Source organism: Leuciscus leuciscus (assembly GCF_965113295.1).
Source record: "Leuciscus leuciscus genome assembly, chromosome: 16".
Taxonomy (NCBI): Eukaryota; Metazoa; Chordata; class Actinopteri; order Cypriniformes; family Leuciscidae; genus Leuciscus; species Leuciscus leuciscus.
In genome coordinates, this window is record NC_138740.1 from 4,498,738 (window position 1) to 4,523,902 (window position 25,165).

Below are 25,165 nucleotides of genomic sequence, written 5' to 3' on the forward strand. Positions count from 1 at the left end.
TCGGCTCGTGTGTGTGTGTGTGTCCTCCTCTCTGAGACGTCTCTCTCGGCTCGTGTGTGTGTGTGTCCTCCTCTCTGAGACGTCTCTCTCGGCTCGTGTGTGTGTGTGTCCTCCTCTCTGAGACGTCTCTCTCGGCCCGTGTGTGTGTGTGTGTCCTCCTCTCTGAGACGTCTCTCTCGGCCCGTGTGTGTGTGTCCTCCTCTCTGAGACGTCTCTCTCGGCTCGTGTGTGTGTGTGTGTGTGTCCTCCTCTCTGAGACGTCTCTCTCGGCTCGTGTGTGTGTGTGTCCTCCTCTCTGAGACGTCTCTCTCGGCTCGTGTGTGTGTGTGTGTCCTCCTCTCTGAGACGTCTCTCTCGGCTCGTGTGTGTGTGTGTCCTCCTCTCTGAGACGTCTCTCTCGGCCCGTGTGTGTGTGTCCTCCTCTCTGAGACGTCTCTCTCGGTTCATGTGTGTGTGTGTCCTCCTCTCTGAGACGTCTCTCTCGGCTCGTGTGTGTGTGTGTGTCTCCTCCTCTCTGAGACGTCTCTCTCGGCTCGTGTGTGTGTGTGTCCTCCTCTCTGAGACGTCTCTCTCGGCTCGTGTGTGTGTGTGTCCTCCTCTCTGAGACGTCTCTCTCGGCCCGTGTGTGTGTGTGTGTCCTCCTCTCTGAGACGTCTCTCTCGGCCCGTGTGTGTGTGTGTGTCCTCCTCTCTGAGACGTCTCTCTCTGCCCGTGTGTGTGTGTGTGTGTGTCCTCCTCTCTGAGACGTCTCTCTCTGCCCGTGTGTGTGTGTGTGTCCTCCTCTGAGACGTCTCTCTCTCTCTCGTCCTCAGTTCACCAGGCAGGAGGAGAAGAGGCAGAAGGCCGAGCGACTGCACCAGCAGCAGAAACATGATAACCAGATGAGAGAGATGATCAGCCAGTGTGAGGGGAACAGCCGAGAGCTTCAGCAGCTGCAGGTCACACACACAATCCTCATGCTTTTCCTGGCCGTCTTCTTAATGACCGTTCACATAGTGCTGGGCGGTATACCAGTTCATACTGAATGCCAGTGTTTATTTTTGTTATGATATGAATTTTTATTATACCGCAATACGCAATATGACGCTTTAACAGCACTGGGAACGCGACACTTTAAGAGGGTGTTTTCACTGTTGCACTTGTAAGAAAAAATGAAGTGGACGTCGAAGATCTCACAAAAAATGAAGTTTATTACAGCATAGTAGTGGCAAGGTACATGAAGCACCTTGGGTTCACCGGCATCAGAATGAACCCCGAACATACCCCATCCTAAACCTTTTATCCTGGTCTTAATGTAAATGAAGTTGCTCTTCTTACAACAGCTGTGGTCTGTATGTTAATGAAGTTGAGACACCCCATGGTCCCTAGTGTCCCACAGAAGGTTCTCTGTTATTCTTTCAAATAAGAACAGCCAAAGGTTAAAGTGATAAGATTGTTTGAAGTCCCTTTAATCAAGATGGTTCTCGATTGCCCTCAGTCACTCCCAAGCTATAGGTGACACCTGTGCCTCTGTGATACTATTTTCATATTACTGAGATTGGATGTAATCGTCTCTATATGATAATTAAGCTCTTTTAAGTGAAGGAACATTTTGATATATATATATTGGAGTTGAAGTGGTTTGGAACAGACCATAATTTCTTATAGACCCCCATTTGATGCTCTTGGCCCAAAGTAGCATCACAACCACTCCCTTTTCAGATAACACCTCCCGAAACCTGGTGGGCAGGTGCCCCAGTGGCGGTGTAGCCCGTGTCTTAGGTCGTTCCCATCTATGGCCATCAGAGAATCTTACCCGTCATAGGGTCAAACACCTCCTGCACACTGAGTTATGGCTCTACTTCACTTGAGCAGAATTATCATATTTTGTTTTTAAGAAAGAAAATCTTTTTTTTTTTTCTTTTTTTTTTTTTTTTAAGAGGTAATCAAAAACCATCATATCCAATTAGAACATTCAATATTGATCATAGAATTATCTTCAATCTTACGTCTCAACATGGAACAAATAACATTATGCATTGGCAAATAATAAGAAAGATACATACAGCCATTTTAAATGTGACATTCCAAATTGAACCAGAATAGGGCATATCTCAAAGTGTCCATCAAGCATTTGTTTTCTTTCTTCAAGGCCTTGTTGGGCTCTCACAATGTCTCAATCTTTCCTTTGCCTCAGTGATATTAGCATATTGTTTAGTTTTGATAACTCAAACTATCAACAATCAATAGACAATAAAATGTGCGTGTGTGTACTGTGCACGTGTGTGTTTGTGTCCATTTTCTCCGTGTGGACATCCTTTATCCACTTGTTTTCCCTCTGTGGAAAGACTGTTGTCCATAGTCTCAGAAATGGTTTGTTTCTGAAATCTCCTTTTCTTTCTCTTTTCATTGTCAATTCTTTTCCACTTGGACCATAAGTCCTTCTAGAAGAAGCAGTCACTGGTGTTGTTCGAGTCTGTGCCTCTTCATCAGTTCCATCCATCCCATGGTGGGTTTCAGGGTTTTTAGGTATTTTAGGCCTGCAGTTCATGATCTTGCAGGTCTGGAAATCTCTGTATTCTGTAATTTTTCATGAGAAAATCCCCTGGCTCCACTGGTTCTACAGTACTTCCTTCTCGTCCTTCAAACGACCATGTCATGTTTCTACATGAGGTTACTCCTTTCAGGCAAACATCTTTATGCTTATATCTGAAATGATAATCAAAAAGAAGTTGCCCCCCCTTTTCCCCACAATCATCTTTTCACATTCAAAACATTAAAGTCAAAGGTTTAATCAAATAAACATCAAACATTATTAATGTCATAAAATTTCACTTTACAAATCAAAAAATCATAAAGAATCACATCAAACAATCAAATAATCATAAATAATCACCCCCCCCCCCCTTTTGATAGTAAACCTTTCTCTACAATGTGTTACTATCAAAAACTTATTCTAATTTGCATCAGCTTTTGCTTGTGACTGAGCTACAGTCATGTTGCTGGTGCAGTGATATATTTGACAAGGTGTGAATGACTTCTTTATTTCCTTTCAACAGTGCCAACTGGGTTTCTAAATTGCCTATTTTCTTAAGCAAACAACGATAGTCCATCTTTCTTTTGTGTGAAAATTGACACTGTCTTGCCTTGTGCCCCATCATTCCACAATCAAAACAAACAACCTCCTTATCTTCCTTTCTTATCTCTAAACAGTGCCTTGCAATGTGACCATCCTTTCCACAAGCAAAACAAACAACTTCCTGATCTTCCTTTCTTTTCTCCAAACAATGCCTTGCAATGTGACCATCCTTTCCACATGCATGACAGACAAAGTTTTGAAGAGGTCTCTCACTGTCTTGACAATGTCTAGCAATGTGACCAGCTTTTCCACATACATAGCAAAGAATAACACCTTCTGAATTTATTCTTGCAAATCTCCTTGGTCTATGATGGAAACCATTAGGCAATGTAATAGAACATTCTCTCTCGCCAAAGGCAGCAACTGGATGTCTAGATTTGGCTGCTTTCATTTGACTATTTGCATGAACATTATTGTTGTAAAACTGTGTCATTTTAGCAATAATGTCATTATATTCAGATAGTGGTGTCACATGCATTGTCACAGCAGACCGGGTGAGTTTGTCACATTTGTTAATCAAGGCAGACTTGAAAGTGACATCATTCTTAGTAATGTCAGGATTGCCACTGAAAGTTTTAAACATCTCCAATAATCGTTCTGAAAATGCTGCTGGGTGTTCCCCTTTTCTCATTTGCATCTCAGATATTTTATCCCAATTAACTGACATCACACCTAAGACTTCAAGCAGTGCCTTTTTCCTCTCTGACTTATTAGCATTTCTGTCCTTTACTTTCTTAGTTAAGGCTCCAGACAAAGTCTCAGGCAAACACATTCTTAACAAAACGCACGCATCACCATCAGTAAAATTGTAAACTTCAGTATATTCCTCCAAGTTTTTTAGAAAATCTAATGGATCTTGTTTGGCAGGATCAAATTTCCCAATATTCTTGATCACAGCATCTAGTTCAGTTGGATTAAATCCTCGGACTATGGTAGTGGTCATTGGTTCCTCCCATCCTTCTCTAGCAGGCGTAGTCGTAGTAGAATGAACTGGTGCCATCGGAAATCTAACTCTACAGTCAGAGTATTGGCTACTGAATGACTGATAATCTTTTTCCAAACCCTCAGCACTGTCTTCCTCCAAATCTGGCATCTCTGGAACTGGGTTACACAACGTGACACCTAACAATGTCTTACCATGGTTTTTCTCAGTTGTGCCATTCTTTATCATAAACTGACAAGCCGCCTTCGCCTCCTCCAAATTTTTAGACAATGTTTCCACAGATGATTTAAGCATACTATTGTTAGTTCTAAGAAGTGAAATCTCATTCTGCATCTTGATCTTTTCTTCTTTCCATATCGTTTCACTAGCCAGGTAATTTTTTGTAGAAATTACCCCAACACTGAGTCGCTCATTTTCAGCCTCTAACTCATCTACTCTCCTCCTAGTTACTTTGTATGAAGCAAAAAGTGCTTGAAGCGCATTAGCAATTTTCCCATTTTTGTTCTTAGGCATTTTGGGATCATTTTCAAACTTAGAGATAGCCCACTTGTACGGTTTATCAACAATATTCTCTATTCCGTCAAACATTCCCTGAGAACCGTGTTTAGCGATGTATTTAACAATAATTTCTTCCATTTTCAAAAGTCTTATCAAGCTTTAAAATATCTCGTGATCTAATAGTTATTCACAAAGTCTGATTTAAATGACTACACGTTATCTAGTTCCTTTAAGATATCTGTTAGTCTAATTATTCACAGCTCCAGTACTTCGGACACAAATGATCAAAATAGCCACATTACCTGAGGCTTCTAAACTTAACCACAGTCACAATCCATTGGTCCTTAAATTTCGTTACGCAAAACAGTTAAGAAATGCAACACTGTCACAGTACGTCGGACAAAACCACACTATGTCTGTTTTTATGTTATATTCTTAAAACAACTTGGCCATAGTACGTCAGGCTTAAACAATATAAAAAAAAATTAACACTGTCACAGTACGTCGGACACAACCACACTACGTCGGGTTTTTATGTTATTTTCTTAAAACAGCTTGCTTATCAGTACTTCGGGTTCAAACTATATTTATGAATTTTAAAACAATGCCACAGTACGTCGGGCAAAGCCACACTGCTTCGGGTTCTTTGTTTTAAACTTCACAAACTCACAGCACATCAGACTCACTAGTCTAGCCTATGCTATAACACACAATAGTTGTGAAATAATTCTGTGACCACACTGCGTCGGGTCTATTCAATTACTTTAGAATTTCCTCAGAATTATTACAACTTCACAATCGGTTTCAAGTATGTTAGAAACATATACATTTGTTTCAGTTACTTTAGAAACAACCAATCTATTATAACTCTGCCACCACTTCGGGTTTATTCAATTACTTTAGAATCTTAACAGAATTATAAGAGACCAACTCCAAATTTCAGTTACTTTAGAAACTTTACACTTAAGCACTTTGTTTCAATTACTTTAGAAACAACAATTCCAATACAAGTCTGCTACCACACTGCTTCGGGCTTATTCAGTTACGTTAGAATCTTTAACAAAAATGTACGGAATAGGCTTAAAATTCTCCTGCTAATACTGAATAAACCAAATTCGATCTCTTCTGTCCTTAATTTTTCTTTTCTAGATTTTTTTAAACCGAGGAATTCCTTGACAAAAACAGCATAAATGAAAGAAAACAGCTTTTTCTTACCTTTTCCCTTTTTTGTTGGAAATCCGTCGATTCCTGGGTCTGGCTCGCCAATGTAAGAAAAAATGAAGTGGACGTCGAAGATCTCACAAAAAATGAAGTTTATTACAGCATAGTAGTGGCAAGGTACATGAAGCACCTTGGGTTCACCGGCATCAGAATGAACCCCGAACATACCCCATCCTAAACCTTTTATCCTGGTCTTAATGTAAATGAAGTTGCTCTTCTTACAACAGCTGTGGTCTGTATGTTAATGAAGTTGAGACACCCCATGGTCCCTAGTGTCCCACAGAAGGTTCTCTGTTATTCTTTCAAATAAGAACAGCCAAAGGTTAAAGTGATAAGATTGTTTGAAGTCCCTTTAATCAAGATGGTTCTCGATTGCCCTCAGTCACTCCCAAGCTATAGGTGACACCTGTGCCTCTGTGATACTATTTTCATATTACTGAGATTGGATGTAATCGTCTCTATATGATAATTAAGCTCTTTTAAGTGAAGGAACATTTTGATATATATATATTGGAGTTGAAGTGGTTTGGAACAGACCATAATTTCTTATACACTGGTGATGCACAGAGGTGTGTGTTACTGTAACGGTGAAGATGGAGAGGATAAACTATAACTGATCTGTCAAATTATATTACAGTGTTTCCCATTCATTGGTTCACAATATCAACACAGATGAGCACTGCACGTTTCAAAGTCAAAACGCGGCGCGGGTGTTTTCATATGAATGTATCTGAAGTGAACCTGCGGTCTTTAGAAAAGTTTCTCTGTTATTTCAATTGAATCTTTCCTGATAAAGCTGCGTTTATGAGCGCTGCGCTGCTTTGTGTGCCGCCGTTACCGGGGAAACCATTTTGTGTACATCCGTTACCGGAGAAACCACTTTGTGTACATCCGTTACCGGGGAAACCGTTGCTGTTTCTGAGTGACGCGCCAACAGCGCCTCCTGCTGGACCTCTTTATAAACAGCAGCATTTTGTGCAAACCTGTATTAATACTAGTGTGGATTCTTTCTACAATATTCACTCATGACAGTAAAATAGTGCATTTCAAATCAATCTACTGCAGTATCTCCTCTCTCAATCAGTAGAAAATGTCATGTTGTCATGCTTGAAAAATAATAATACCGTCATATACTGTGAAACCGGTATCATTTTTAAAAGGACCGTGATATAAATGTTTGGTCATCCCGCCCAGCATTCACACATGATATTCACACACATCGTGTAGAACACAAAAGGAAAAGATCGTTTGATGCATGTCCGAGTGTTTCTTGTTTCAACCCCAACATTATCCCACACACTCTTTTTTTTTGTGTGTGTTCTGCATAAAGAGAAACTATGAATTAACTATAAACTAAGTTAGTAAAGGTATTTTGTTACTATATTATATATTTGTAGTATTACAGGACATTTTTGTGTTGCATCGCGTCTCACTGAAAACTCAATGGCGTTGTTGTGGTAACAGTTGTTCTGTCTCACACGGTGTCTGTCTGTGACTGTCTCCTGCAGAATGAGAAATGTCACCTGCTCATAGAGAACGAAACGCAGCGTCTGAAGTCTCTGGATGAGCAACACAACCAGCAGCTGAAGGACTGGAGAGAACACCTCAAGCCCAGGAAGAAGGTCAGAGTTCACTCTTACTCTCTCTCACACGATTGGACACTGAGAGGAGACGCGTCTGGCTCATATTTCACACTAAAATCTCAATTACAGAAAAAGAAACATATTGAACACTACCATTCAGAAGTTTGTGGATGGTACGATATTTGAGTCTCTTATGGTCATCGTGGCCGGCTGCGTTTATTTGATCAAAAACAGTAAATGTTAGTAATATTGTAATGTACAATTTAAAATGGCTGTTTTCTGTTTTAATATTAGACTTGTTACGATTTTCGATTAATCGTCTGATTGCGGTTATTTGATTTAATCACAATTATATGAGTTAACCACGATAATTGTGCAGTTTATATTTCATTCATATTTTGCCGTTCAAATAAGCGAACCGAACCTCAGTCGGCTGAAGAGCGCGTGAAGATTAGATCCGTTCTGCAGCGCATGCAAACATTTTGAATTAAGGGCTTAACTTGCATTATGGTTAAAAAAATGCTCCAGTTTAACATTCCCTTTATTCTAAACATTCTTGGTCTAATGGTCTTTATGATATGAAGGCTTGTAGGTTTAATCAGACTGCATTTTTATATTATATTATATTATATTATATTATATTATATTATATTATATTATATTATTCAAGTTTTCTGGGCTCCAATTAAAGTTGAAAAAAAAGAGAAATATTTTAAAGTTCCCCTGTAGTCAATAATTGTATCTATTACACTCATCTTTGGTCCCCAAAATGACATATTTAAACATTTTTCCTTGAAAAAAAAAATATCTTGAATGTAACTCGACACCTTGCCTCATTTAGCATGCACTGTTCTATGAATATGCAAATGAGCCCCGCCTCCACTCACTCACTCAGCTCAGAGATCCACTGGTTGACGATCACACGTTGATCTGATTGGTTACAAGGTTTGTGACGTCAGAAACACCAGCGATTTCAAAGCGTGTTTTTGAGACTGTCTTTGGTTCACGGCAGTTTTAAGGAGAAAATACTCAGCAATGCTGTCGACTTATGAATTTACACATGGTTTGTCTTAAAGCATATTAAAAACACCACATAGACATATAAACAACATTAAAAGCTTAATTTTCACCATAGGGGGACTTTAATAAAAGAGTGTCAATAATTATGGCCAACGTGTTTTGGAGAAAAACATTTATTTCATAATGTGATTTACAATTCTTTTACTTCTGCTAACTTTTTGACTAAAAGATCAAAAGGATAAACAATGCAGATTTAATTTTTACAGCTATTTTTGATCATATTTACCAGGGGTGCCAATAATTCTGACCACAACTGTAGATAATGGCTTTTTTTTTTTTAGGTTATACTTATAGGTTAATACAACAAACTCTACAATGTTGAAAAAAACGTATAAATAATATATTGTTTTTACAGTAATGAGAGATGTGCGTAATTGTCAGTTATTATCTCCGAACATCAGCGGATCAATGGAAGGGTTGTGGAGTTGAAGTACGATGTGTTTGTCGTTTGCTCTCTCAGGTTCTGGAGGATGAACTGACTCTGAGGAAAAAAGAACAGGAGATTTTCTTCAGGATGAGCGAAGACTCCGAGTGTCTGAACGTCGGCTCACCGAACAAACTCACCAAGTTCCTTCCATACGTGGATTCCTCCACCACATGAGCGCCACACACACACACACACACACTCTCACATCCAGATCCCCAACAAGTATTTGAGCTTTTTGTGTTTGTGTAGGAGGCGTAATCTGATAAATGCTCAGAACGCAGAATCACATGATGCTGAAGAAGCCAAAGAACCATTTAAACTGATCCTAACAACACATACTGACACACTCATGATAAGTACAGTCACTTGAACGACATTCATTTAATTGTAGGTTTATTGCCAGTTATCTGCTCAGTATAGACAGCTGCAAGTGCTTTGATGCATTTATTTAGACGAAGGGATTTTGTATGAATAAGAAACGAGGGCATATGTCGTTTATTTCAGACCCTTGCCTTAGTTTAAAAGCTACTGTTGGAATTTTCTCTTTAAGTTAGCAAAAGGTGTATTGCCAAACATATTGTACAAACCTTGCATATTCTTATATATTTTTATTTTTTCTATGATCATTTAATATATATATATATATTGAAACTTTATCGCTTTTCTTTTAAAAACCAATTTTGACCTTGTACAAATGTTTAAATGCTGAAAAATGAATTTACGTTTTAATTTTTTTGAACCGCTTCACACGAAGCATACATTTTAATTGGTACATTAAGTTATTTTACACGTTTGTTGGATGTTTTTGTTGTTTTATGAACGAGACGACGACTAATTTGCCACTTTTATTATTCTGCAAAGTTCACCAAAAATGTGAGTTATTCTCTGCCACGAACTGCCGGTGGCACAGTCACTGTAAACGCATCACACTGGACGGGACGGGCCGAAGTGGAAGACTTCTGGCTGGGGGATTTAGTTTACGTTGGCATGGAGTTGAGGTTTTCCTGTTTAGTTTATTGTCGGCCATTTTGTCACCTAACCCAAGTGCAATATGTGTGTTCCTCTAATGTTGTGTTCAGATTTTATACTTGGTACTTGGATTTTAATCTTTTTTTCTTTCTTTTTTTATGCACAATGTTGGTCATTCCTGTTTGAGTCTAACTCTGTGTAACCAAAGGTTCAGTGTGGATGATGATGATGATGCCTCTCCTGATGTAAGAAACTGTTTTCCTACAAGAGTATATATAATAAATGAGATGTTTATTATTCATCCTTGCAGTTCTTTCATTGAGTACTCGGTATTAGAAATGGCTTTGTGCTAACCGGGGGCCATGTGGGTCATCTTAAACATGGCAGCACACTGGAAGAGGAGAAGGTCTCAAACCGTATTTGGTGTTTCTATCTCTAAACCAGTAGATTTGAGCGTGACTGGAGTTTAGTTTGTATAGCTTTGCTGTGGCGCACACTGCAAACCACGACATCAGCAGTTCAATACTTTAAAAAGTTGCACTTCTTTGACACAGCGTTAAAAAAAACACACAAAAAAAACATTCTAGTACTTGTTGATATAGAAAAACAATGCAACACAAAACCAGTACCTGTCAGTCCGTAGCAGAACCGGATTTCTACAAGTTCAACGTGTTCCTGGATCGACATCTTTGTTTATCCCGCGACAACATTCCAATCAACCAATCAGATTTAAAGGGATAGTTCACCCAACGATAGTAACACAGAACCATAACTTATGAGTAGAGTTAGATGTAGGGGTAGGGATAGGGTTAGGATTCATTTTTTCGGAAAGGAATGTTGTTCCAGGATCAACTAAATATGTTGACTCAGGAACGTGTCTTACTTCACAAAATGTTTTCAGCAAACTTTCATGGATTCAAAGAGCAGACGAGGTAAAAACTCTTCAACCGCCATTCTTTATACCTTTATTTAGTTTACATTGGGCAACGTTTTAATTAAGGTGGTAAAATGTTTAATAAAAAGCTAATCAATATTATTTCTAAATGCTTTTTATGAAATGAAGACACTTGCACACGGCTGTGATTCGCACGTGTATATCCACACTGTTTTATTGGCAGACTTTTGTATAGACTGTTGTTTTCTTCTCCTGATCATTCCCTAAAACTATTCATCCTTACCTTCCAACAAGAAAGGAAACCGTGGAAGGAAAATCTGGCTTTATTGGCCTGGTTTCAGAGTCAGGGCTTAGATCAAGTCCGGATTAGGCCTTAGATCAATTATGGCATTTAAGCAGCTTTTATAAACGTGACTTCGAAAAATCATTACTGGTCTGAATATTGTGACAAAACAATGACACTGACATATTTAAAGATATATCAGTGCAAGTTTCTTTCAGTTAAAACAGCTCTCACATGTATTTTGACTGACCATCCATCCATCCATCTCTTCATTCCTCCATTCATCCATCTCTTCATTCCTCCATCCATCCATCTCTTCATTCCTCCATCCATCTCCTCATTCCTCCATCCATCCATCTCTTCATTCCTCCATCCATCCATCCATCATCCATCCATCTCTTCATTCCTCATCCATCCATCATCCATCCATCTCTTCATTCCTCCATCCATCCATCTATTCATTCCTTCATTCATTCATCCATCCATCCATCTCTTCATTCCTCCATCCATCCATCCATCATCCATCCATCCATCCATCCATCCATCCATCCATCCATCCATCCATCCATCCATCCATCCATCCATCCATCCATCCATCCATCTCTTCATTCCTCCATCCATCCATCCATCAATCTCTTCATTCCTCCATCCATCCATCCAATCTAAGTTTACACCTATAAACCTTAGTTACACCGGTACTTTCTTTGATTTTTATGAATCTACTCATACTAATCAAAGGTTTTTCAACAAAGTTTAATATTTTTATTAGACTATATTATACTCTTATTATTATAAAACAGTACAATTTTGAATGATTAATATTTGTTTTCTATTTGAATATATTTTAAACTGTAATTACTGTGATCAAAGCATCATTATTCCAGTCTTCAGTGTCACATGATGATCCTTCAGAAATCATTCTAATATACTAATATGATTTTTTTTTTTTTTTTTTTTGATCAAATAAATACAGCCTTGGTGAGCAGAAGAGACTTCTTTCAAAATTATTTTGCATAACAATAACAAAATACAAATATATTTTGAATAACAAAACTTTTGACTGATTGATTGATGACGCATATTAATGATGAACATATTAGCCATTAACACTGTAAAACAGTTCACTAATGTACATTCAATGACATGCAATAAACACACTGAACTATGATCGGCTACTCGTGTTGCATTTAAAACTTTGGTAATCTTCTTGGCAATAATAAAAAGAAGCTCTCCCCCCAATTTCAAGGCAATGTGTTTGCATAATTTGATATTTCTCCATGATATTAATCATGTATATTGGATTAGATATTGATATTAGTCCATAGTCTATATAGATTTAGAATATTTTATAGATGTATATATATATATATATATATATTTTTTTTTATTGCAAGAAATTCATTTGCTTATCATTTAGAAAAAAAAAAGAAACATCTATGCATCCATCTCTCCTTTATTGCTACCTTTCAGGAACTTTAAACTTGCCAGTTCATTATAATTTTGGGGAGTTTGAAAACCCCTGCCTTCCCTTTCCAACTTCAAAAATACAGCTATATTTATTTCTCTTTTGTCAATAAAAAGGAAACTGGATATAAAGTAACCAGAAACTCAAAAAGACAATTATATAAATCCAAGACAGAATAAAGTGTGCAGTTGATAACTCTCACTTACAGTTTAATATCATACTGAAGTGTTCCCATGGGATTGCTTATAATAATAAAAAAAAAATCATGTTGACTATTTAAAATGTTTATTTGATTTACATAATGTAAAAAAAAGTTAAAAGACAAAAATACTATTAACAAAACATCACACACAAAAAATAAAATAATAATAACAATAAGGTAACCTATGTCATCTTGCCTTTGTTCCTGGTTGGAGAAACACATTTTAACAGTCATGTTTCATACTTACAGTGTTTACCCTCTTCGCCCTGTTATCCTTCATAGTATTTTTCTAGCAAATACCTCTCAACTATAGAACACCTTCCATTATCCTTTCCTAACTCAGGCACTTGCATGTGTCGCACGTTTAAAGATGGACTGCTTTAATGGATGCATTTTATAGCAACCAGGAGCTAATGACCATAGAGCGAAGTCAGCATATGATTTCTGGTGCTCCCAGTATTGTCAAGTCCCACTGGGCACCTCTTGAACACTGTTTTAGTTTTCTGATAAAACAAATGAATGGCAAACAAAACACAAAATATTTTTAGTAACATAAAATACACATTTCCAAATGTAGTGTTAACAATAAACATGTTTATCAAATGTATGCTTGAAACCAGTCAAGCATGAATGTTGAAACATTTGACAATGATTGTAAAATATCTAAGCACATTATAGTCAATGGTATGAAAATACTTTGGGCAATACTGACATATATATAAAAGATTGACAATATTATGGCTGCTCTGAGGTAATCCATTATTCACTAATGTGGACAATTGGTACTGCAAAACAGAGTTGCTTTTTATATCAATGTTTGCAATAACATTTACACGACAGAAATCAAATAGAAATGAAATACGAATAGAAATGGGTGCCACCGTTCTGTAAACCTTAAGGCCGTGTGTTGATACATTTCTTGCTTCTCCTCATTCCACACCTTCCCTTTACTCATCAGCTCCACAGTGCAGAGTCTATAAAAAGTGCAGCTTGAAACCAAACAATTGAAAATTAAAGTAGATAAACAAGCAACGTGATTCGTAGAGTTTTATAGTCTTAGAACCTACAATATTTATGATTATTTGTACTTGGCTGTAAACTAAAAGGCTCAAAATGGAAACGTAGCGTTATAAAGCTAGAGCGTTTAAGTTCTCCAGGCTTGATTTGAAGCTCCGACTTGCTAATTGTAAGGCTTTGTAGTATGTGTAATATAGAAGCATACTCATATTCTAATCTAGACTCAATCTGCTGATATACACTGCTCAGATATCAAGTTTTACTTATTTTGCATATACAGTACTACGCAAAAAGCACAGAACACTTTGCATATTATACTGAGGCACAATATCATGGAGGCTGTGAAAAGTCATTGATATATTGCTAGTCACTTAAACCTTTAGCGATACATATAAGGTTTGATTAACATAAGAATGCGCAAGTAACAGTGCTAACGTATGAAAGCACACTAAAAGGGAGCGTTACACAATTAAAAAGCAAGCAAACAAATTATTATGGCCTGTTTGAACTTGCAAAGGATGGAATGTGATTTTTAAAAAAAAGAAAAAAAAAAAGGTACCCATAAATAAAGATGTTAATTAAATAAGGTTTTCTTGAGGCAGCGATGCCGAGAGTACCTAAGGTTTCTTGGTCAGGTAATTGGAAGGAATCCAGCCCTCCATCACTGGCCCATCACTCACATTTTTACAAAACCACCAGCCACTACCACTTCTCTCCAGCACTTCAAAAACAGCGCCCTCTTTAAAGCCAGGTGTCTGCTCGTCTCCTTCAAAGTCTGCCACGGCTAAGAACAGCTCCTCTTTGGCTGGCTCCTTGATAAGGGGAGGGAGTTTGTCTCTCGGAGGCCCTGGTTTTTCTGTCTTAATGAGGGGCTTTGGTGGCACAGGTACTTTGGGCTTGGGTTCCTCCTTCTCCTTTTCTTTGGAGGCTGGCAAAGGGAAGGCTTTTGTTTTGGGTGGCGGGGGTCTGTTCTGAGGAGGGGCAGTCGGCTTGGCTTCCAGCAAGTCTTTTTGAGGAGCTTTGGTGTCTGTAGGACTGGCTGGCTCTGAACTCTTCTTTGGTGGTGGAGGCCTTCTAGGGGCCACAGACGGCCTCTGGGGAGGCTCTTTTGGTGCAGGTGTCGGCAGTTTAGTTGTTTCTGGTGGGTTATGGCCGTTTTGTTGCTTAGGGGGGAATTTTGGCTCTTCATTTGTTCCGCCATTATTCGGGGGGTTACTGGATGGCATATCGTTCTGTTGGCTGGGATCACTTGAGTTGCCACTGAGCTCTGGAGGCTTAGACGGACGAAGTTTACTCCGAAGGTTTGTGATGTCCAGCTCACTCTTGGCTACCGGCTCTGGTTTCACTGCAGGGGGGGGCTTTGGTCTGACCACTGGTTTCGGCTTCAGGAAGGGGGCTGGGCTGGCCGAATCAGGCTTCTCTTCGAGTGAATCTGGTTTGGGTTTGGGAGGCTGCTTGGCCACATGCTTTAGGTTAAACTTTTTCACCTCCTTGGCTGAGATATTGTGGCCACACTCCAAGCCCATTTCATTGCGCAGATAGAGTTGCTTGTTCTTCTCCTCCTTCTTCATCTCTGGGGGTTTGTCTGGTTTGAGAGGAGCTGCTTTTGGCGTTACCAATGGGACGATGACTCCAGGGATTGGTGGTTTGGGTGGGAGAGGTTTAGAAAGGTCTACTTTGGGTGGGAGAGGTTTAGAAAGGTCTACTTTGGGTGGGAGAGGTTTAGAAATGTCTGCTTTGGGTGGGAGGGGTTTAGAAAGGTCTGCTTTGGGTTTGTCCTCCAGTTCCAGGCTCTTGTTGATGGATTCTCTCCTTGGAGGTAAAGCCGGCTTCTCTTCAGCCGTAGGTGAGGATGGAGGTGGGGGTAAGGGCGCAGAAAAATGGGAGCTGCCCTTGACTGCGTTGGGCTTCCATTCTCTTAGCTTGGAACGGGTGGAAAATTCAGAGTTGGATGAAGGTTCTTCTGGCAAGGGTTTGGACCAACTATGCTCAGAGTTGGTATTATTGCTTGAGGTATCATCAAACTTCAGCTGACCCATCTCACCAGGAAGGGGAGCCAAAAAGTTAGGCCTAGAGGCATTGCTAGTCTTCTTGTATTTATCAATGAATGTGACTGGAGCCCAACCTTCTTTTTCATCAATCTGAATGTACCACCAGCCACTGGAGTTCTTCTCAATGACCTGGGAATACAGGGTATGAGGTAAATGTAGAGATGCATTTGGAATAGCTAGATGTATTTGAGTAATATGTTGACTCACTTCAACTTTCACTCCCGCCTGAAAGCTTATGCCATCTGGAATGGTTGTCTGAAAGTCAGCGATGGTGTAATATTCCTCCTCTACTTGCGGCGGCACAGGGGGTTTAGGCAGGTTCACTCCTCGTGGCTGGATTTAGAGACAGTTAGAACGTCAAAATCTTGAGTATCCTGTAGAACCTTTTAGAAATACTTGAGATGCAATTGTAAAAGAAGAATCACCCTTACTATTGTAAGATCCCGGCGTGGTGGAGGTCTCTGTCGAGCTCCTGCTTCTGCAAAAGAAAAGAGGGCAGAGTTTAGAGCGCCAACAATCTTTTCAAGCAAGTCTCTCTCACTTTCATCTGCTCTTGTTATGGTCGCCACAGTGGATCATCCGCATGTTTATTTGGCATATGTTTTACACCGGATACCCTTCCTGATGCAACTCAGCACTGAGAGTGCACTACAATCTCAAGCAAGTAAATGGAGCTAATCAGGCCATCGTATTTTTGAAAGACTCAACTAGGGATGCATCAATATTTTTTACTTCAGCTTGGTGTCTTTATCACTCTTTTGGGAAGTATTAAACTGTTGCTTACTGCGCTTGCTGTCTGAAAATGGTGAAAACCGGTCCCGCTGATTCTCCTTGTTCTCCTTGTTGGCATTTTGCTGTTTGCAAGCCACGTCTAGGTCATTAGTGCTGGCATGAACGGGGCCACCAGCCGCCATCTTCTGACTGAGAATGTCAGCCTTCTTCAGATAGGATGCCGGGGCCCAGCCCTCTTTTCCTTGGTATCTATGGGGTGAAAGGGGCAATGCTCTATCCAAGAAAATGCTTACGTTTTTGTGTCCTTTTTCTGAGTACATTTGCATTTGTTTTTACCTGATCTTCCACCAGCCTTCCAAGTTTTTCTGAATGACCTCAACAGTCATGCCTCTCTCCAAATCAATTTCATCTTGATCACGTGCAGAGTAAGGATAGATTGCGGTGTACTTTTCCTCTGAGGAAAACGCAAAAGGAATATTTCAAGTTATTTTTTTAGTTAAATATGCTGTTCATGAATAAAATTCAACCACTACAGCCAATTTACCACTTAAGTTTTCTCTGTTTTGCACAAAATTAATACATATAACATCAATGTTCCACTAAAACTTGACAACCAGAATTTATCCAAATACTTTTTTTTATACATTTTGAACAGTTTATCATTGTTTTATTAATAGATATGTGCAATTCTTTTATCTTGATTGAAAAGTTTGCTTGTGATATTTCTCGTCAAAATAAATGGCACTTGAATATTTTCTTATCCAATGCAATGACATCCATACATTTTCTTCAGCTTACAATGCTTTCATTGTTTTGCTAAAACAGTTGAACGGAAACGTGGTAAATTTGATATTGTGGCAAAATTTTCACTTTTCACATTTGTATTTAGATTTTACAGTAAATGAGTGCTTGCAATCTGCATTTTCTCTCGAGCTTTGTCATGAATAGCAGATGGAGGAGGTTGGGGGAGGATCTGATCAGAGACTCTACAGAGTATTGACAGCATAAGCACATTTGCTGGGAAGAATGATTATTTTCACATGCTCACAACAAAATCACAAACTAAACATAACACGACTTTTTTTTTCTTGTATTTCTCCATTACTTTAATATTGCACACAATATTAGCACAACACAGTATGAAACTGTGTGAATCATTCTGATTTACTTCTGATATAATTAGCAGAATACCGAACTCACATTACTGTATGTAACTCACAACTGTGTAGTACGTATTGCAATACAAAAGAAATGTAAAAATACTATTATATATATTAAAAAAAGACTAACACACAGGTGACCCCACTTCTTCTGCTCTTTGCTTGTGTGATTCATTTGTTTAAATTGTGATTTTGTTTTATTGAGTTTTCATTACAAGTCATGCATCAACTAACACCATTTATTTCATGTGCTTTGGTAATTATTTTTGTAAACAAGATATAACTCAGGAAATAAAGTAAAAGGAAAGTATTGTACAAATAATAATGATAATAATGACACCTGTGTTACAATTCCCTGATTCATGCTTTGTTCAGATCTACACCACATACAGTGCAGTGCATGCAATGGTGCATGCAGAAGTCACAAATGCGGGGGGTGGGGGGAACCATCACAATAGAGTGATAAAGTGGTATGCTTTCCACCTTGGCCAAAGCCTGTGCTGAACAGATCCCCTAAAGTACGCCGGCGACCAACGTGCCTCGGCAGTGACCAGAATCTCCGGCACACTCCAGCAGAGAGCAAGCAGACACATGTGAAAACCTTCAGGTCACGTTTCTTTATGTTGGGCCACCAAATATACAATCTTTGCCATGTAGTGCTGAAGTAAAACTAAAAACTGCACTTCTCTTCCTTCTCATCTCTCTCTATGAATAACATCCGAGTAAGACTTCCTTTCTATAACTTCGTTGAATGGTAAAGTGTGTAATTTTTGCGTCACTAAAGGGATTAGTGTCAAAAGTCTGGAGTTCCTGGGTTCATATAATTTGCTTAAAGGGTTATTCACCTAAAGAAGATATTTTTAAAGAATATTGGTAATCAAACAGTTGACGGTTGCCATTGACTTGCATAGTAAGAGAAAAAAATACTATGTAAGTCAATGGCTATGTAAGTCAACTATGTAAGTACTATGTATGTACAACTATGTAAGTCAACTATGTAAATACTATGTAAGTCAACTGTCTGGTTACCAACATTCTTTAAAATATCTTCTTTTGTGTTTAGCAGAAGAAGGAAACTCATACAGGTTTGGAACAACAAGAGGGTGAGTAAATGATGACAAAATATTGATTTCTGGGTGGACTATCCCTTTAAGCAATACATATGAACCCAAGAACTCCAGACTTTTGTAAAAAAAAAAAAAAAAAAAAAACAACAACAACTGGTTTGCTAATTTTATATTGTTTGGGAAGGGAAACATTTATACACAAAACTTGCTCATCAAGAGTCATTAAAAGTCTGATCTCTTAAGGCCAAAGTATACAGTGTGTTTTAGATGTACACTAGGGTATGCATACAATGTGCAATGAGATTGAAACTGGAGTCGGCGTCAGCAATAGAAGAGTTTCAGAGATACGCGGCTCTAGTTTAAGAGTAAAAAATACATTTTTATTGGTTATATCTTTTGGAAAGAAATAGCACAGACAATGGACCAGAATAACACTTTCTACTGTGCATGTGTTGAGTGTTTGCGCACACTATCAAATGGAGTATACCTTAAAAAAGGTGATGCGTTTAGGCTATACGTATTCATGGATTTCATCAGGTCCCTTTCCACAGGTGTATTAATCAAGCACAATGCAGTCTGCATTCATAATCTAGGTGCTTGATTTTATACACCTGTGGAAAGGGACCTGATGAAACCCATGAATACGCTAAGCATTCACGTCAAAACTAAAGTATACTTTGGGGTTTTGAAATGTAAAAGCACCTTCCCTCAACAAATCTTACTATTTGAGGTAATAAGGCTATGGTATAATTCATTTTCTGTGGTCCTCTTATCTTAAGCAGAGCTTAACGTGCAAGCCTTTAAAGTTTATCTAGTGGACCTTTCTTTTCAAGTGCTCAATCACTTGCACATGCTGTTACACGGTGTGCTCAGACATCAGGGGATACTAGGGCTACTGGTTTCTTGAGGTCACTTGTTTGAGCCAGAAGCTGAGACTTTCAAACAGAGCAATGCTGTGAAAGTGGCATAAAAATAGTGTTTCACAACCTATTTAAGACTTGCCAATTTTAAGGTGAAATTTTCATGGGCAAAAAAGTAGTCCATTGTCTATCATCAATAGCACAGCTCACACAGAAGTCACTTTCAAAGCAAGTAACCTTCTGTAGGTCAATGCGGCAAATCAACATGGCCAACCTGAACACAATGCAACATTTACATGGGGAAATCTTTTACCTTCAAGCAAAATTCAAGACTGTGTGGATTTCTATTGACATGACAGCAACTTTACACTTATAGGGCCTTATTTATGAAACATTTTTGTGTATATCGTTCGTAAAGCCATTCTGGCATACATTTCAGGTGTTAGTTGGTACGACAGAAATTTACACCTGCTCTCTACCACACGTAAATGATGCGTAAAACATTTGAATGTTCTGTGTTATAATTTAGGCAAACTGTTGACATTGCATTTTGATGCACTATGTACCATAATAATATTTCACAAGTTTTTTGTTTTACTGTTGCACTTTGGGTAATAGGTAGCACTCGTCATTGTCACTTTACACAGCGGTCCAATCACAGTGGAGGAGGGGCGGGACAAATACTACACCGACCAATCATCCTACTTGTACAATGACTGAACAACAATGGAGAAGTTAATATTGCTGCTGGTTACTGCATTTTTCTATTTTGTGAAGCTCAACAATCTTTTGATGCACATCAGAACTATATTCTTTGGTTTTACTCATTGTGATGGTGGATGATTAAGGGAATCTGGCCTTTGTGTTTCCTCATATTTAAACTCCTGTGAATAAAGAAGTTATAGCTAGACAATTTCATGTTTCTAGTCATCCTGGTGTGCTAAAAAAAAAAGGGAAATATTAATGGGAATATACTTCAGAGATATTTTACTCGTAAACAATTCTAGGGGTGCCAATAATTGTGGCCAATGTGTTTTGGAGAAAAACATTTATTTCATAATGTGACCCCCCCCCCCCATCCCCCATCCCCCCATCCCCCACCCCACTATTTTCACTTCTTTTACTTCAATGAAAGGTTCGATTTTTGAGCATTTTTTGAATGAAAGATCAAAAGGATAAACAATGCAGATTTATTTTTTACATCCATTTTTGATCATATTTACCAGGGGTACCATTAATTCTGACCACAACTGTATATGGATGGGGATTATGCTAATTATGAATGAGCGTGCAAACGCGCCTTATGTACAAATGTTTGGAATTCATTAATACACACACACGTTTAACTACCGAATCTGTGGTATACAAAGCGTTTGTGAATCCTCCGGAGAGTTTTCGTAAAGGTTCATTTTACGCGGAGATACTTTTTATAATTTACGAAAGTTTCATGAATGAGTCTCTGCATTAAACATTCAAAAAATTACACACTTCACCTTTAAGAGAACCCAAATCTGAATAAACAGGAAGTGGCACTTTTTGTCAAATTGTTGTAGACATTTTATTCAGGTGAGATTGATGTGGAACATTTGATGACATGCAGGACTCACCTTCTTCTGCTGGAAATGAGAAATCATCAGGGTCATCCTGAGCTTCCAGACATGTGGCTGGTACCCAACCTTGAGCATCATCGGAGCTAACAAACCACCAGCCTGGGAAAGGAAAATAATAAATGCCTTCTCAGGTGCTCAAGCCCACAGAAGAAAGAAAACATCTGGGTTTGGAGCATCATGAAGGTATTCATTTAACAGAACAGGTCTGAATGACTTAATGGCGATAATAGTGACGGATCCTACCGGACTCATTTTTCTCGATGACTTCCACTACCTGCCCCACGTACAGGCTGACCTCAGAGCTCTCCTGTTTCTCGTAGTCGGTGACGGCCACGTATTGGTCCAGCATCAGCGGGTCAGCTGAGGACGAGTCTCCTCCTGGAGGGACAGAGCGGACAGGTATCGACAACTCTCCTAGCGTGCCACCACCACCACGACAAGAGAAGAAGGAAGCAAACGTGATTGGAAAAGATCAAAGCAGGAAAGCCAGAGGTTTTAGTGCTGGGAGTCTTGCAAGGAAACAAACCCACACCAAATCAGCAACACTGCTGCAGCAAATACAGAACAGAGCAGAATCAGTATCGAATGGTCATTGTCATCTTGATTAATCTATAAAGCACATTTACCTGAGCCTGAACAATATAACCCATGGTATAAACAACACCATTGCAGTGCATGATATTAGTTTGGTGATTTGTGCCAAATCATTGAAGCAAAGACTGATTGTGTTTCCGGCTGAATTAACTTGCCCATTTCTGTGAATGATTTCGTGAGGGACTTTCAAAAACATGTCTGTCCATCTGAACTATTTCAGTGATCTCAGTTTGGGTTGAAACTCCAAATGTTACACTAACACTGAAATGTATGGCCAGTAAGAAAAGGTTTCTTGTGTTTACCAAAGCTGCATTTATTTGACAAAAAATACTGTTAAATCAGCAATGTGAAATATTACAACAATTTAATAAATCTTGACATTTGAAATGAAAATTATCTTGAAAATGAAATTTACTCCTGAATGTTGGACAATGAAACTGAAACCTGGTCAATATAGTGTTGGAGGATTCATGCCGATATATGCGCCGATCTTCACTGATTTTACACTCCATCATCAGAGCCGAGTGTGAAGGTTGAGTTAGAAGAGCAATAGAGCACAGCTGAGCACAGCTGTACATAAAATATTGCAATCCACACAATATAATGGGAGACATATCAGAGTTCAAAAGAGCACAAATGGTTGGTGAGTGTCTCGCCAGCTCATCTGTAACAGCAAGTCTTTGTGGTGTATCGAGAACAATGGTATCCAGGGTAATGTCGGCAAACCTGGATTGTATCCAAAAAACAAAACCACAGCTGGCCAACTCTCCCCCCACCATGATTCTCCTGTTCCCACCAAAACTGTTCATCGGGAAACTCCAGAGTCAAAGTTCATGGTGGGGCTGCTATAGCCAAACCTTTGGTCAATCATGCAAATGCCAAATGTTTGGTTTCATTGGTGCCAATAGTGCAAATATTGGGCTGTGGACGATGTGAAACATGTATTGTTCTCTGATGAGTCCACTTTCACTGTCTTCTTTCCCACATCTGTGGGAGTTACGGTGTGGAAAAGCCCCAAAGAGGCTTCTGTTACTGCTCAGAGTGAAGGATCAGGGATGGTTTGGGCTGTAGGATCATGACATTCCCTTCTGTGCTTGATGGACGCGTCAATGCCAAAGGACTACCGAAGCATTCTGTGCACCTAATGGTTCAAACATTGCACTGCCTTATATCAGCATGATAATGCATCAATACTCACAGCAAGACTGGTGACAGAGTGGTTTGATGAACACAAAAGTGAAGTTAAACATCTACCATTGCCTTCACAGTCACCAGATCTATATATTTTTTAGCTACTTTGGGATATTTAGGAGGAGCAAGACTGAAAACAGAAATCCTCCACCAGAATCACACAGTGACCTAGTCTCGTGTAGCCAGACCTTCAGACTGACGCCAGAAGGTCTGGACTCCATCGTGGCTTTCATTGGCCAAGGACCGCCCAGAGGCTGTTTGACTGACATGTAAAGCAACCAATCACAGTTCGTTTTGTTCCACGTCATGTTTAGGGGGGCGTCTGCTTATATGCTCCTGCGGTTAATTGAAAGATTAGATGGGTTCACTCCTCCCGAAGTTATGTTTGTGAACCTCACTTATTGTGGTCTAAAACCAAGTGTTTCAGTTTCATTGTCCAACCCCTGTATATATATATATATATTGACCCCAAACCTTGGAACGGTAGTGTACGCATTTGCTGAAACTGCTTGGCTAACTTAAATTATATTAATATGTTTAAACATAAAACAATTCAAAAATGAAAATTGTTATGATTTTCTCTCTCTTGTGTTATTCCAAAGCCATGTTTAGCTGGATGCTCCTTTCCATACGATGAAAACAAAACAGGGGTTGTCACGATAAAAAAGGGATGACAATAATAGCCACTCATGTGATATATTCCAAGTCTTCAAAACTCATAAAACAGTGAAATAGACGGTCATTTAAGCTGTTATTCACTGATGACTTTCTTCTGAAGCTCTGAAATCTCTTGGTGAATGAAGACAGATTGTGCCAGGTCTGACGTCAGAGATACCAAAACGCCACTAGTTCTTTCAATTTTGTGAATGCACTTGGTGAATTACGTTTAAAATGTGTATCTGTTCCTCACACAAAGCTATCATATGGCTTCAGAATACTAGTATGGACTACTCCTAGCTCCTGTGTGATTTCAATGCATAGAAAAGATATGCATGACCACTTTTCAAAATCTCTCCTTTATGGATGAAGGCAAGTAATACACACGGCTTCGGAACAACATAAAGGTGAGTAAATGATAACCAAATATTCCTTTGATATAAAGCATCATGACTACTATAGATGATATTTGAAATCATTCACAGATGAAGTATTATTTCCACTAAATTAACAAAAAAGATGTTGTGTAAAGCATGTGCAATTCTGAATGACTATATATGTAAATCTTTAAGCCCTGATGAACATTTTTAAATCACAAGGTTAAAGAGAGCACAATTCATTCATAAGAACACAAAAAACACCTCTCATGCGCTAAGATATAAAATACTAAAGTTATCAAGTTTGAGAATACTGCAGTACAATTGATCACACAAAGCAGGTTGAGAACACATCTGCCTCATATTCTACCTCAAAACATATGTTTTTGAATGTATTTGTATTTATTTGGTGTTGGCGCTGCTCTCTTTAACCTTCTGAAAAAAAAAAAAAGTGTTAGCCGTGTTACTGCTAAAACCACCACTACTATAGATGAACACTAGAACTTTTATAGCTACCATTACACTAGTGTAAAAACTATCCTGAACAAGGGATTTGCTCAACGGTCCTCCAGTAAAACACCACCACCACCACATGGCCATGCACATCACACAGGAACTGAGCACAAAGCTTTACCCGTGCCCACCTAAAGAAGAGCCGCACTTCGAGGGGTCAAACACAAAGAGCATGGCTAAGCAAGTATCTGTTACTACCTCTCTTTAGGAAAGAAGCCGCTCGCTCCACAATGCCTGATGAGGGAACATGAATAAGAGCAGGAATGAGAGAGTGGGAAGGTGGAAATGTTCAAGTAACAAAGGAATGAAAGCATCCACATTTAAGGGTGGATTTCCAAGTTTCTTGGATGATATTGTATCACACATGAAATCTTGACTTGAGGGATCTATGAAGTGCATGGTCACCAGAGGGCACACTAACCACAGTCAAAGTGAATTACAACTCCAAAAATCCAACTTACTCATGGCACTTTCTCAACAAAAAAAATCAGTTCCTTACCAGATTTCTTTTTTCCACTGGGTTCCCTGTAAATAAAGACATTCAAGTTAGGTATTTATAATAGGTATAGGTACTTTTTTTTTAATGCAGTATCATTGATATTCTGTTTTATTTTGGATGATATTTTATTTTTACATTTTCAATTTCCATTTG

General features: G+C 38.9%; 2 protein-coding genes across 3 annotated transcripts in view; one reads left to right on the forward strand and one right to left on the reverse strand.

Moving 5' to 3' along the window:
• stk10 (serine/threonine kinase 10) overlaps positions 1-10,140 on the forward strand; it is a 65,223-nt gene extending 55,083 nt beyond the window's left edge. The window contains exons 17-19 of the mRNA XM_082141249.1: positions 813-938; positions 7,289-7,402; positions 8,904-10,140. Coding sequence (XP_081997375.1) covers positions 813-938; positions 7,289-7,402; positions 8,904-9,044 — 381 coding nt within the window. The 3' untranslated portion in view covers positions 9,045-10,140. The remainder of the gene's footprint in view (positions 1-812; positions 939-7,288; positions 7,403-8,903) is intronic.
• A 2,610-nt stretch (positions 10,141-12,750) lies between these two features.
• The window catches only part of sh3pxd2b (SH3 and PX domains 2B), a 53,964-nt gene continuing 41,549 nt past the window's right edge, over positions 12,751-25,165 (reverse strand). Inside the window, exons 6-14 of one of the 2 annotated variants that reach the window (XM_082141257.1) lie at positions 25,013-25,038; positions 24,712-24,747; positions 21,425-21,559; positions 21,179-21,280; positions 16,821-16,938; positions 16,537-16,733; positions 16,184-16,230; positions 15,960-16,085; positions 12,751-15,881 (exon numbers count right to left, since the gene is read on the reverse strand). In XM_082141257.1, coding sequence (XP_081997383.1) covers positions 14,319-15,881; positions 15,960-16,085; positions 16,184-16,230; positions 16,537-16,733; positions 16,821-16,938; positions 21,179-21,280; positions 21,425-21,559; positions 24,712-24,747; positions 25,013-25,038 — 2,350 coding nt within the window. In that variant the 3' untranslated portion in view covers positions 12,751-14,318. The remainder of the gene's footprint in view (positions 15,882-15,959; positions 16,086-16,183; positions 16,231-16,536; positions 16,734-16,820; positions 16,939-21,178; positions 21,281-21,424; positions 21,560-24,711; positions 24,748-25,012; positions 25,039-25,165) is intronic. The other variant, XM_082141258.1, reaches the window with a different exon arrangement.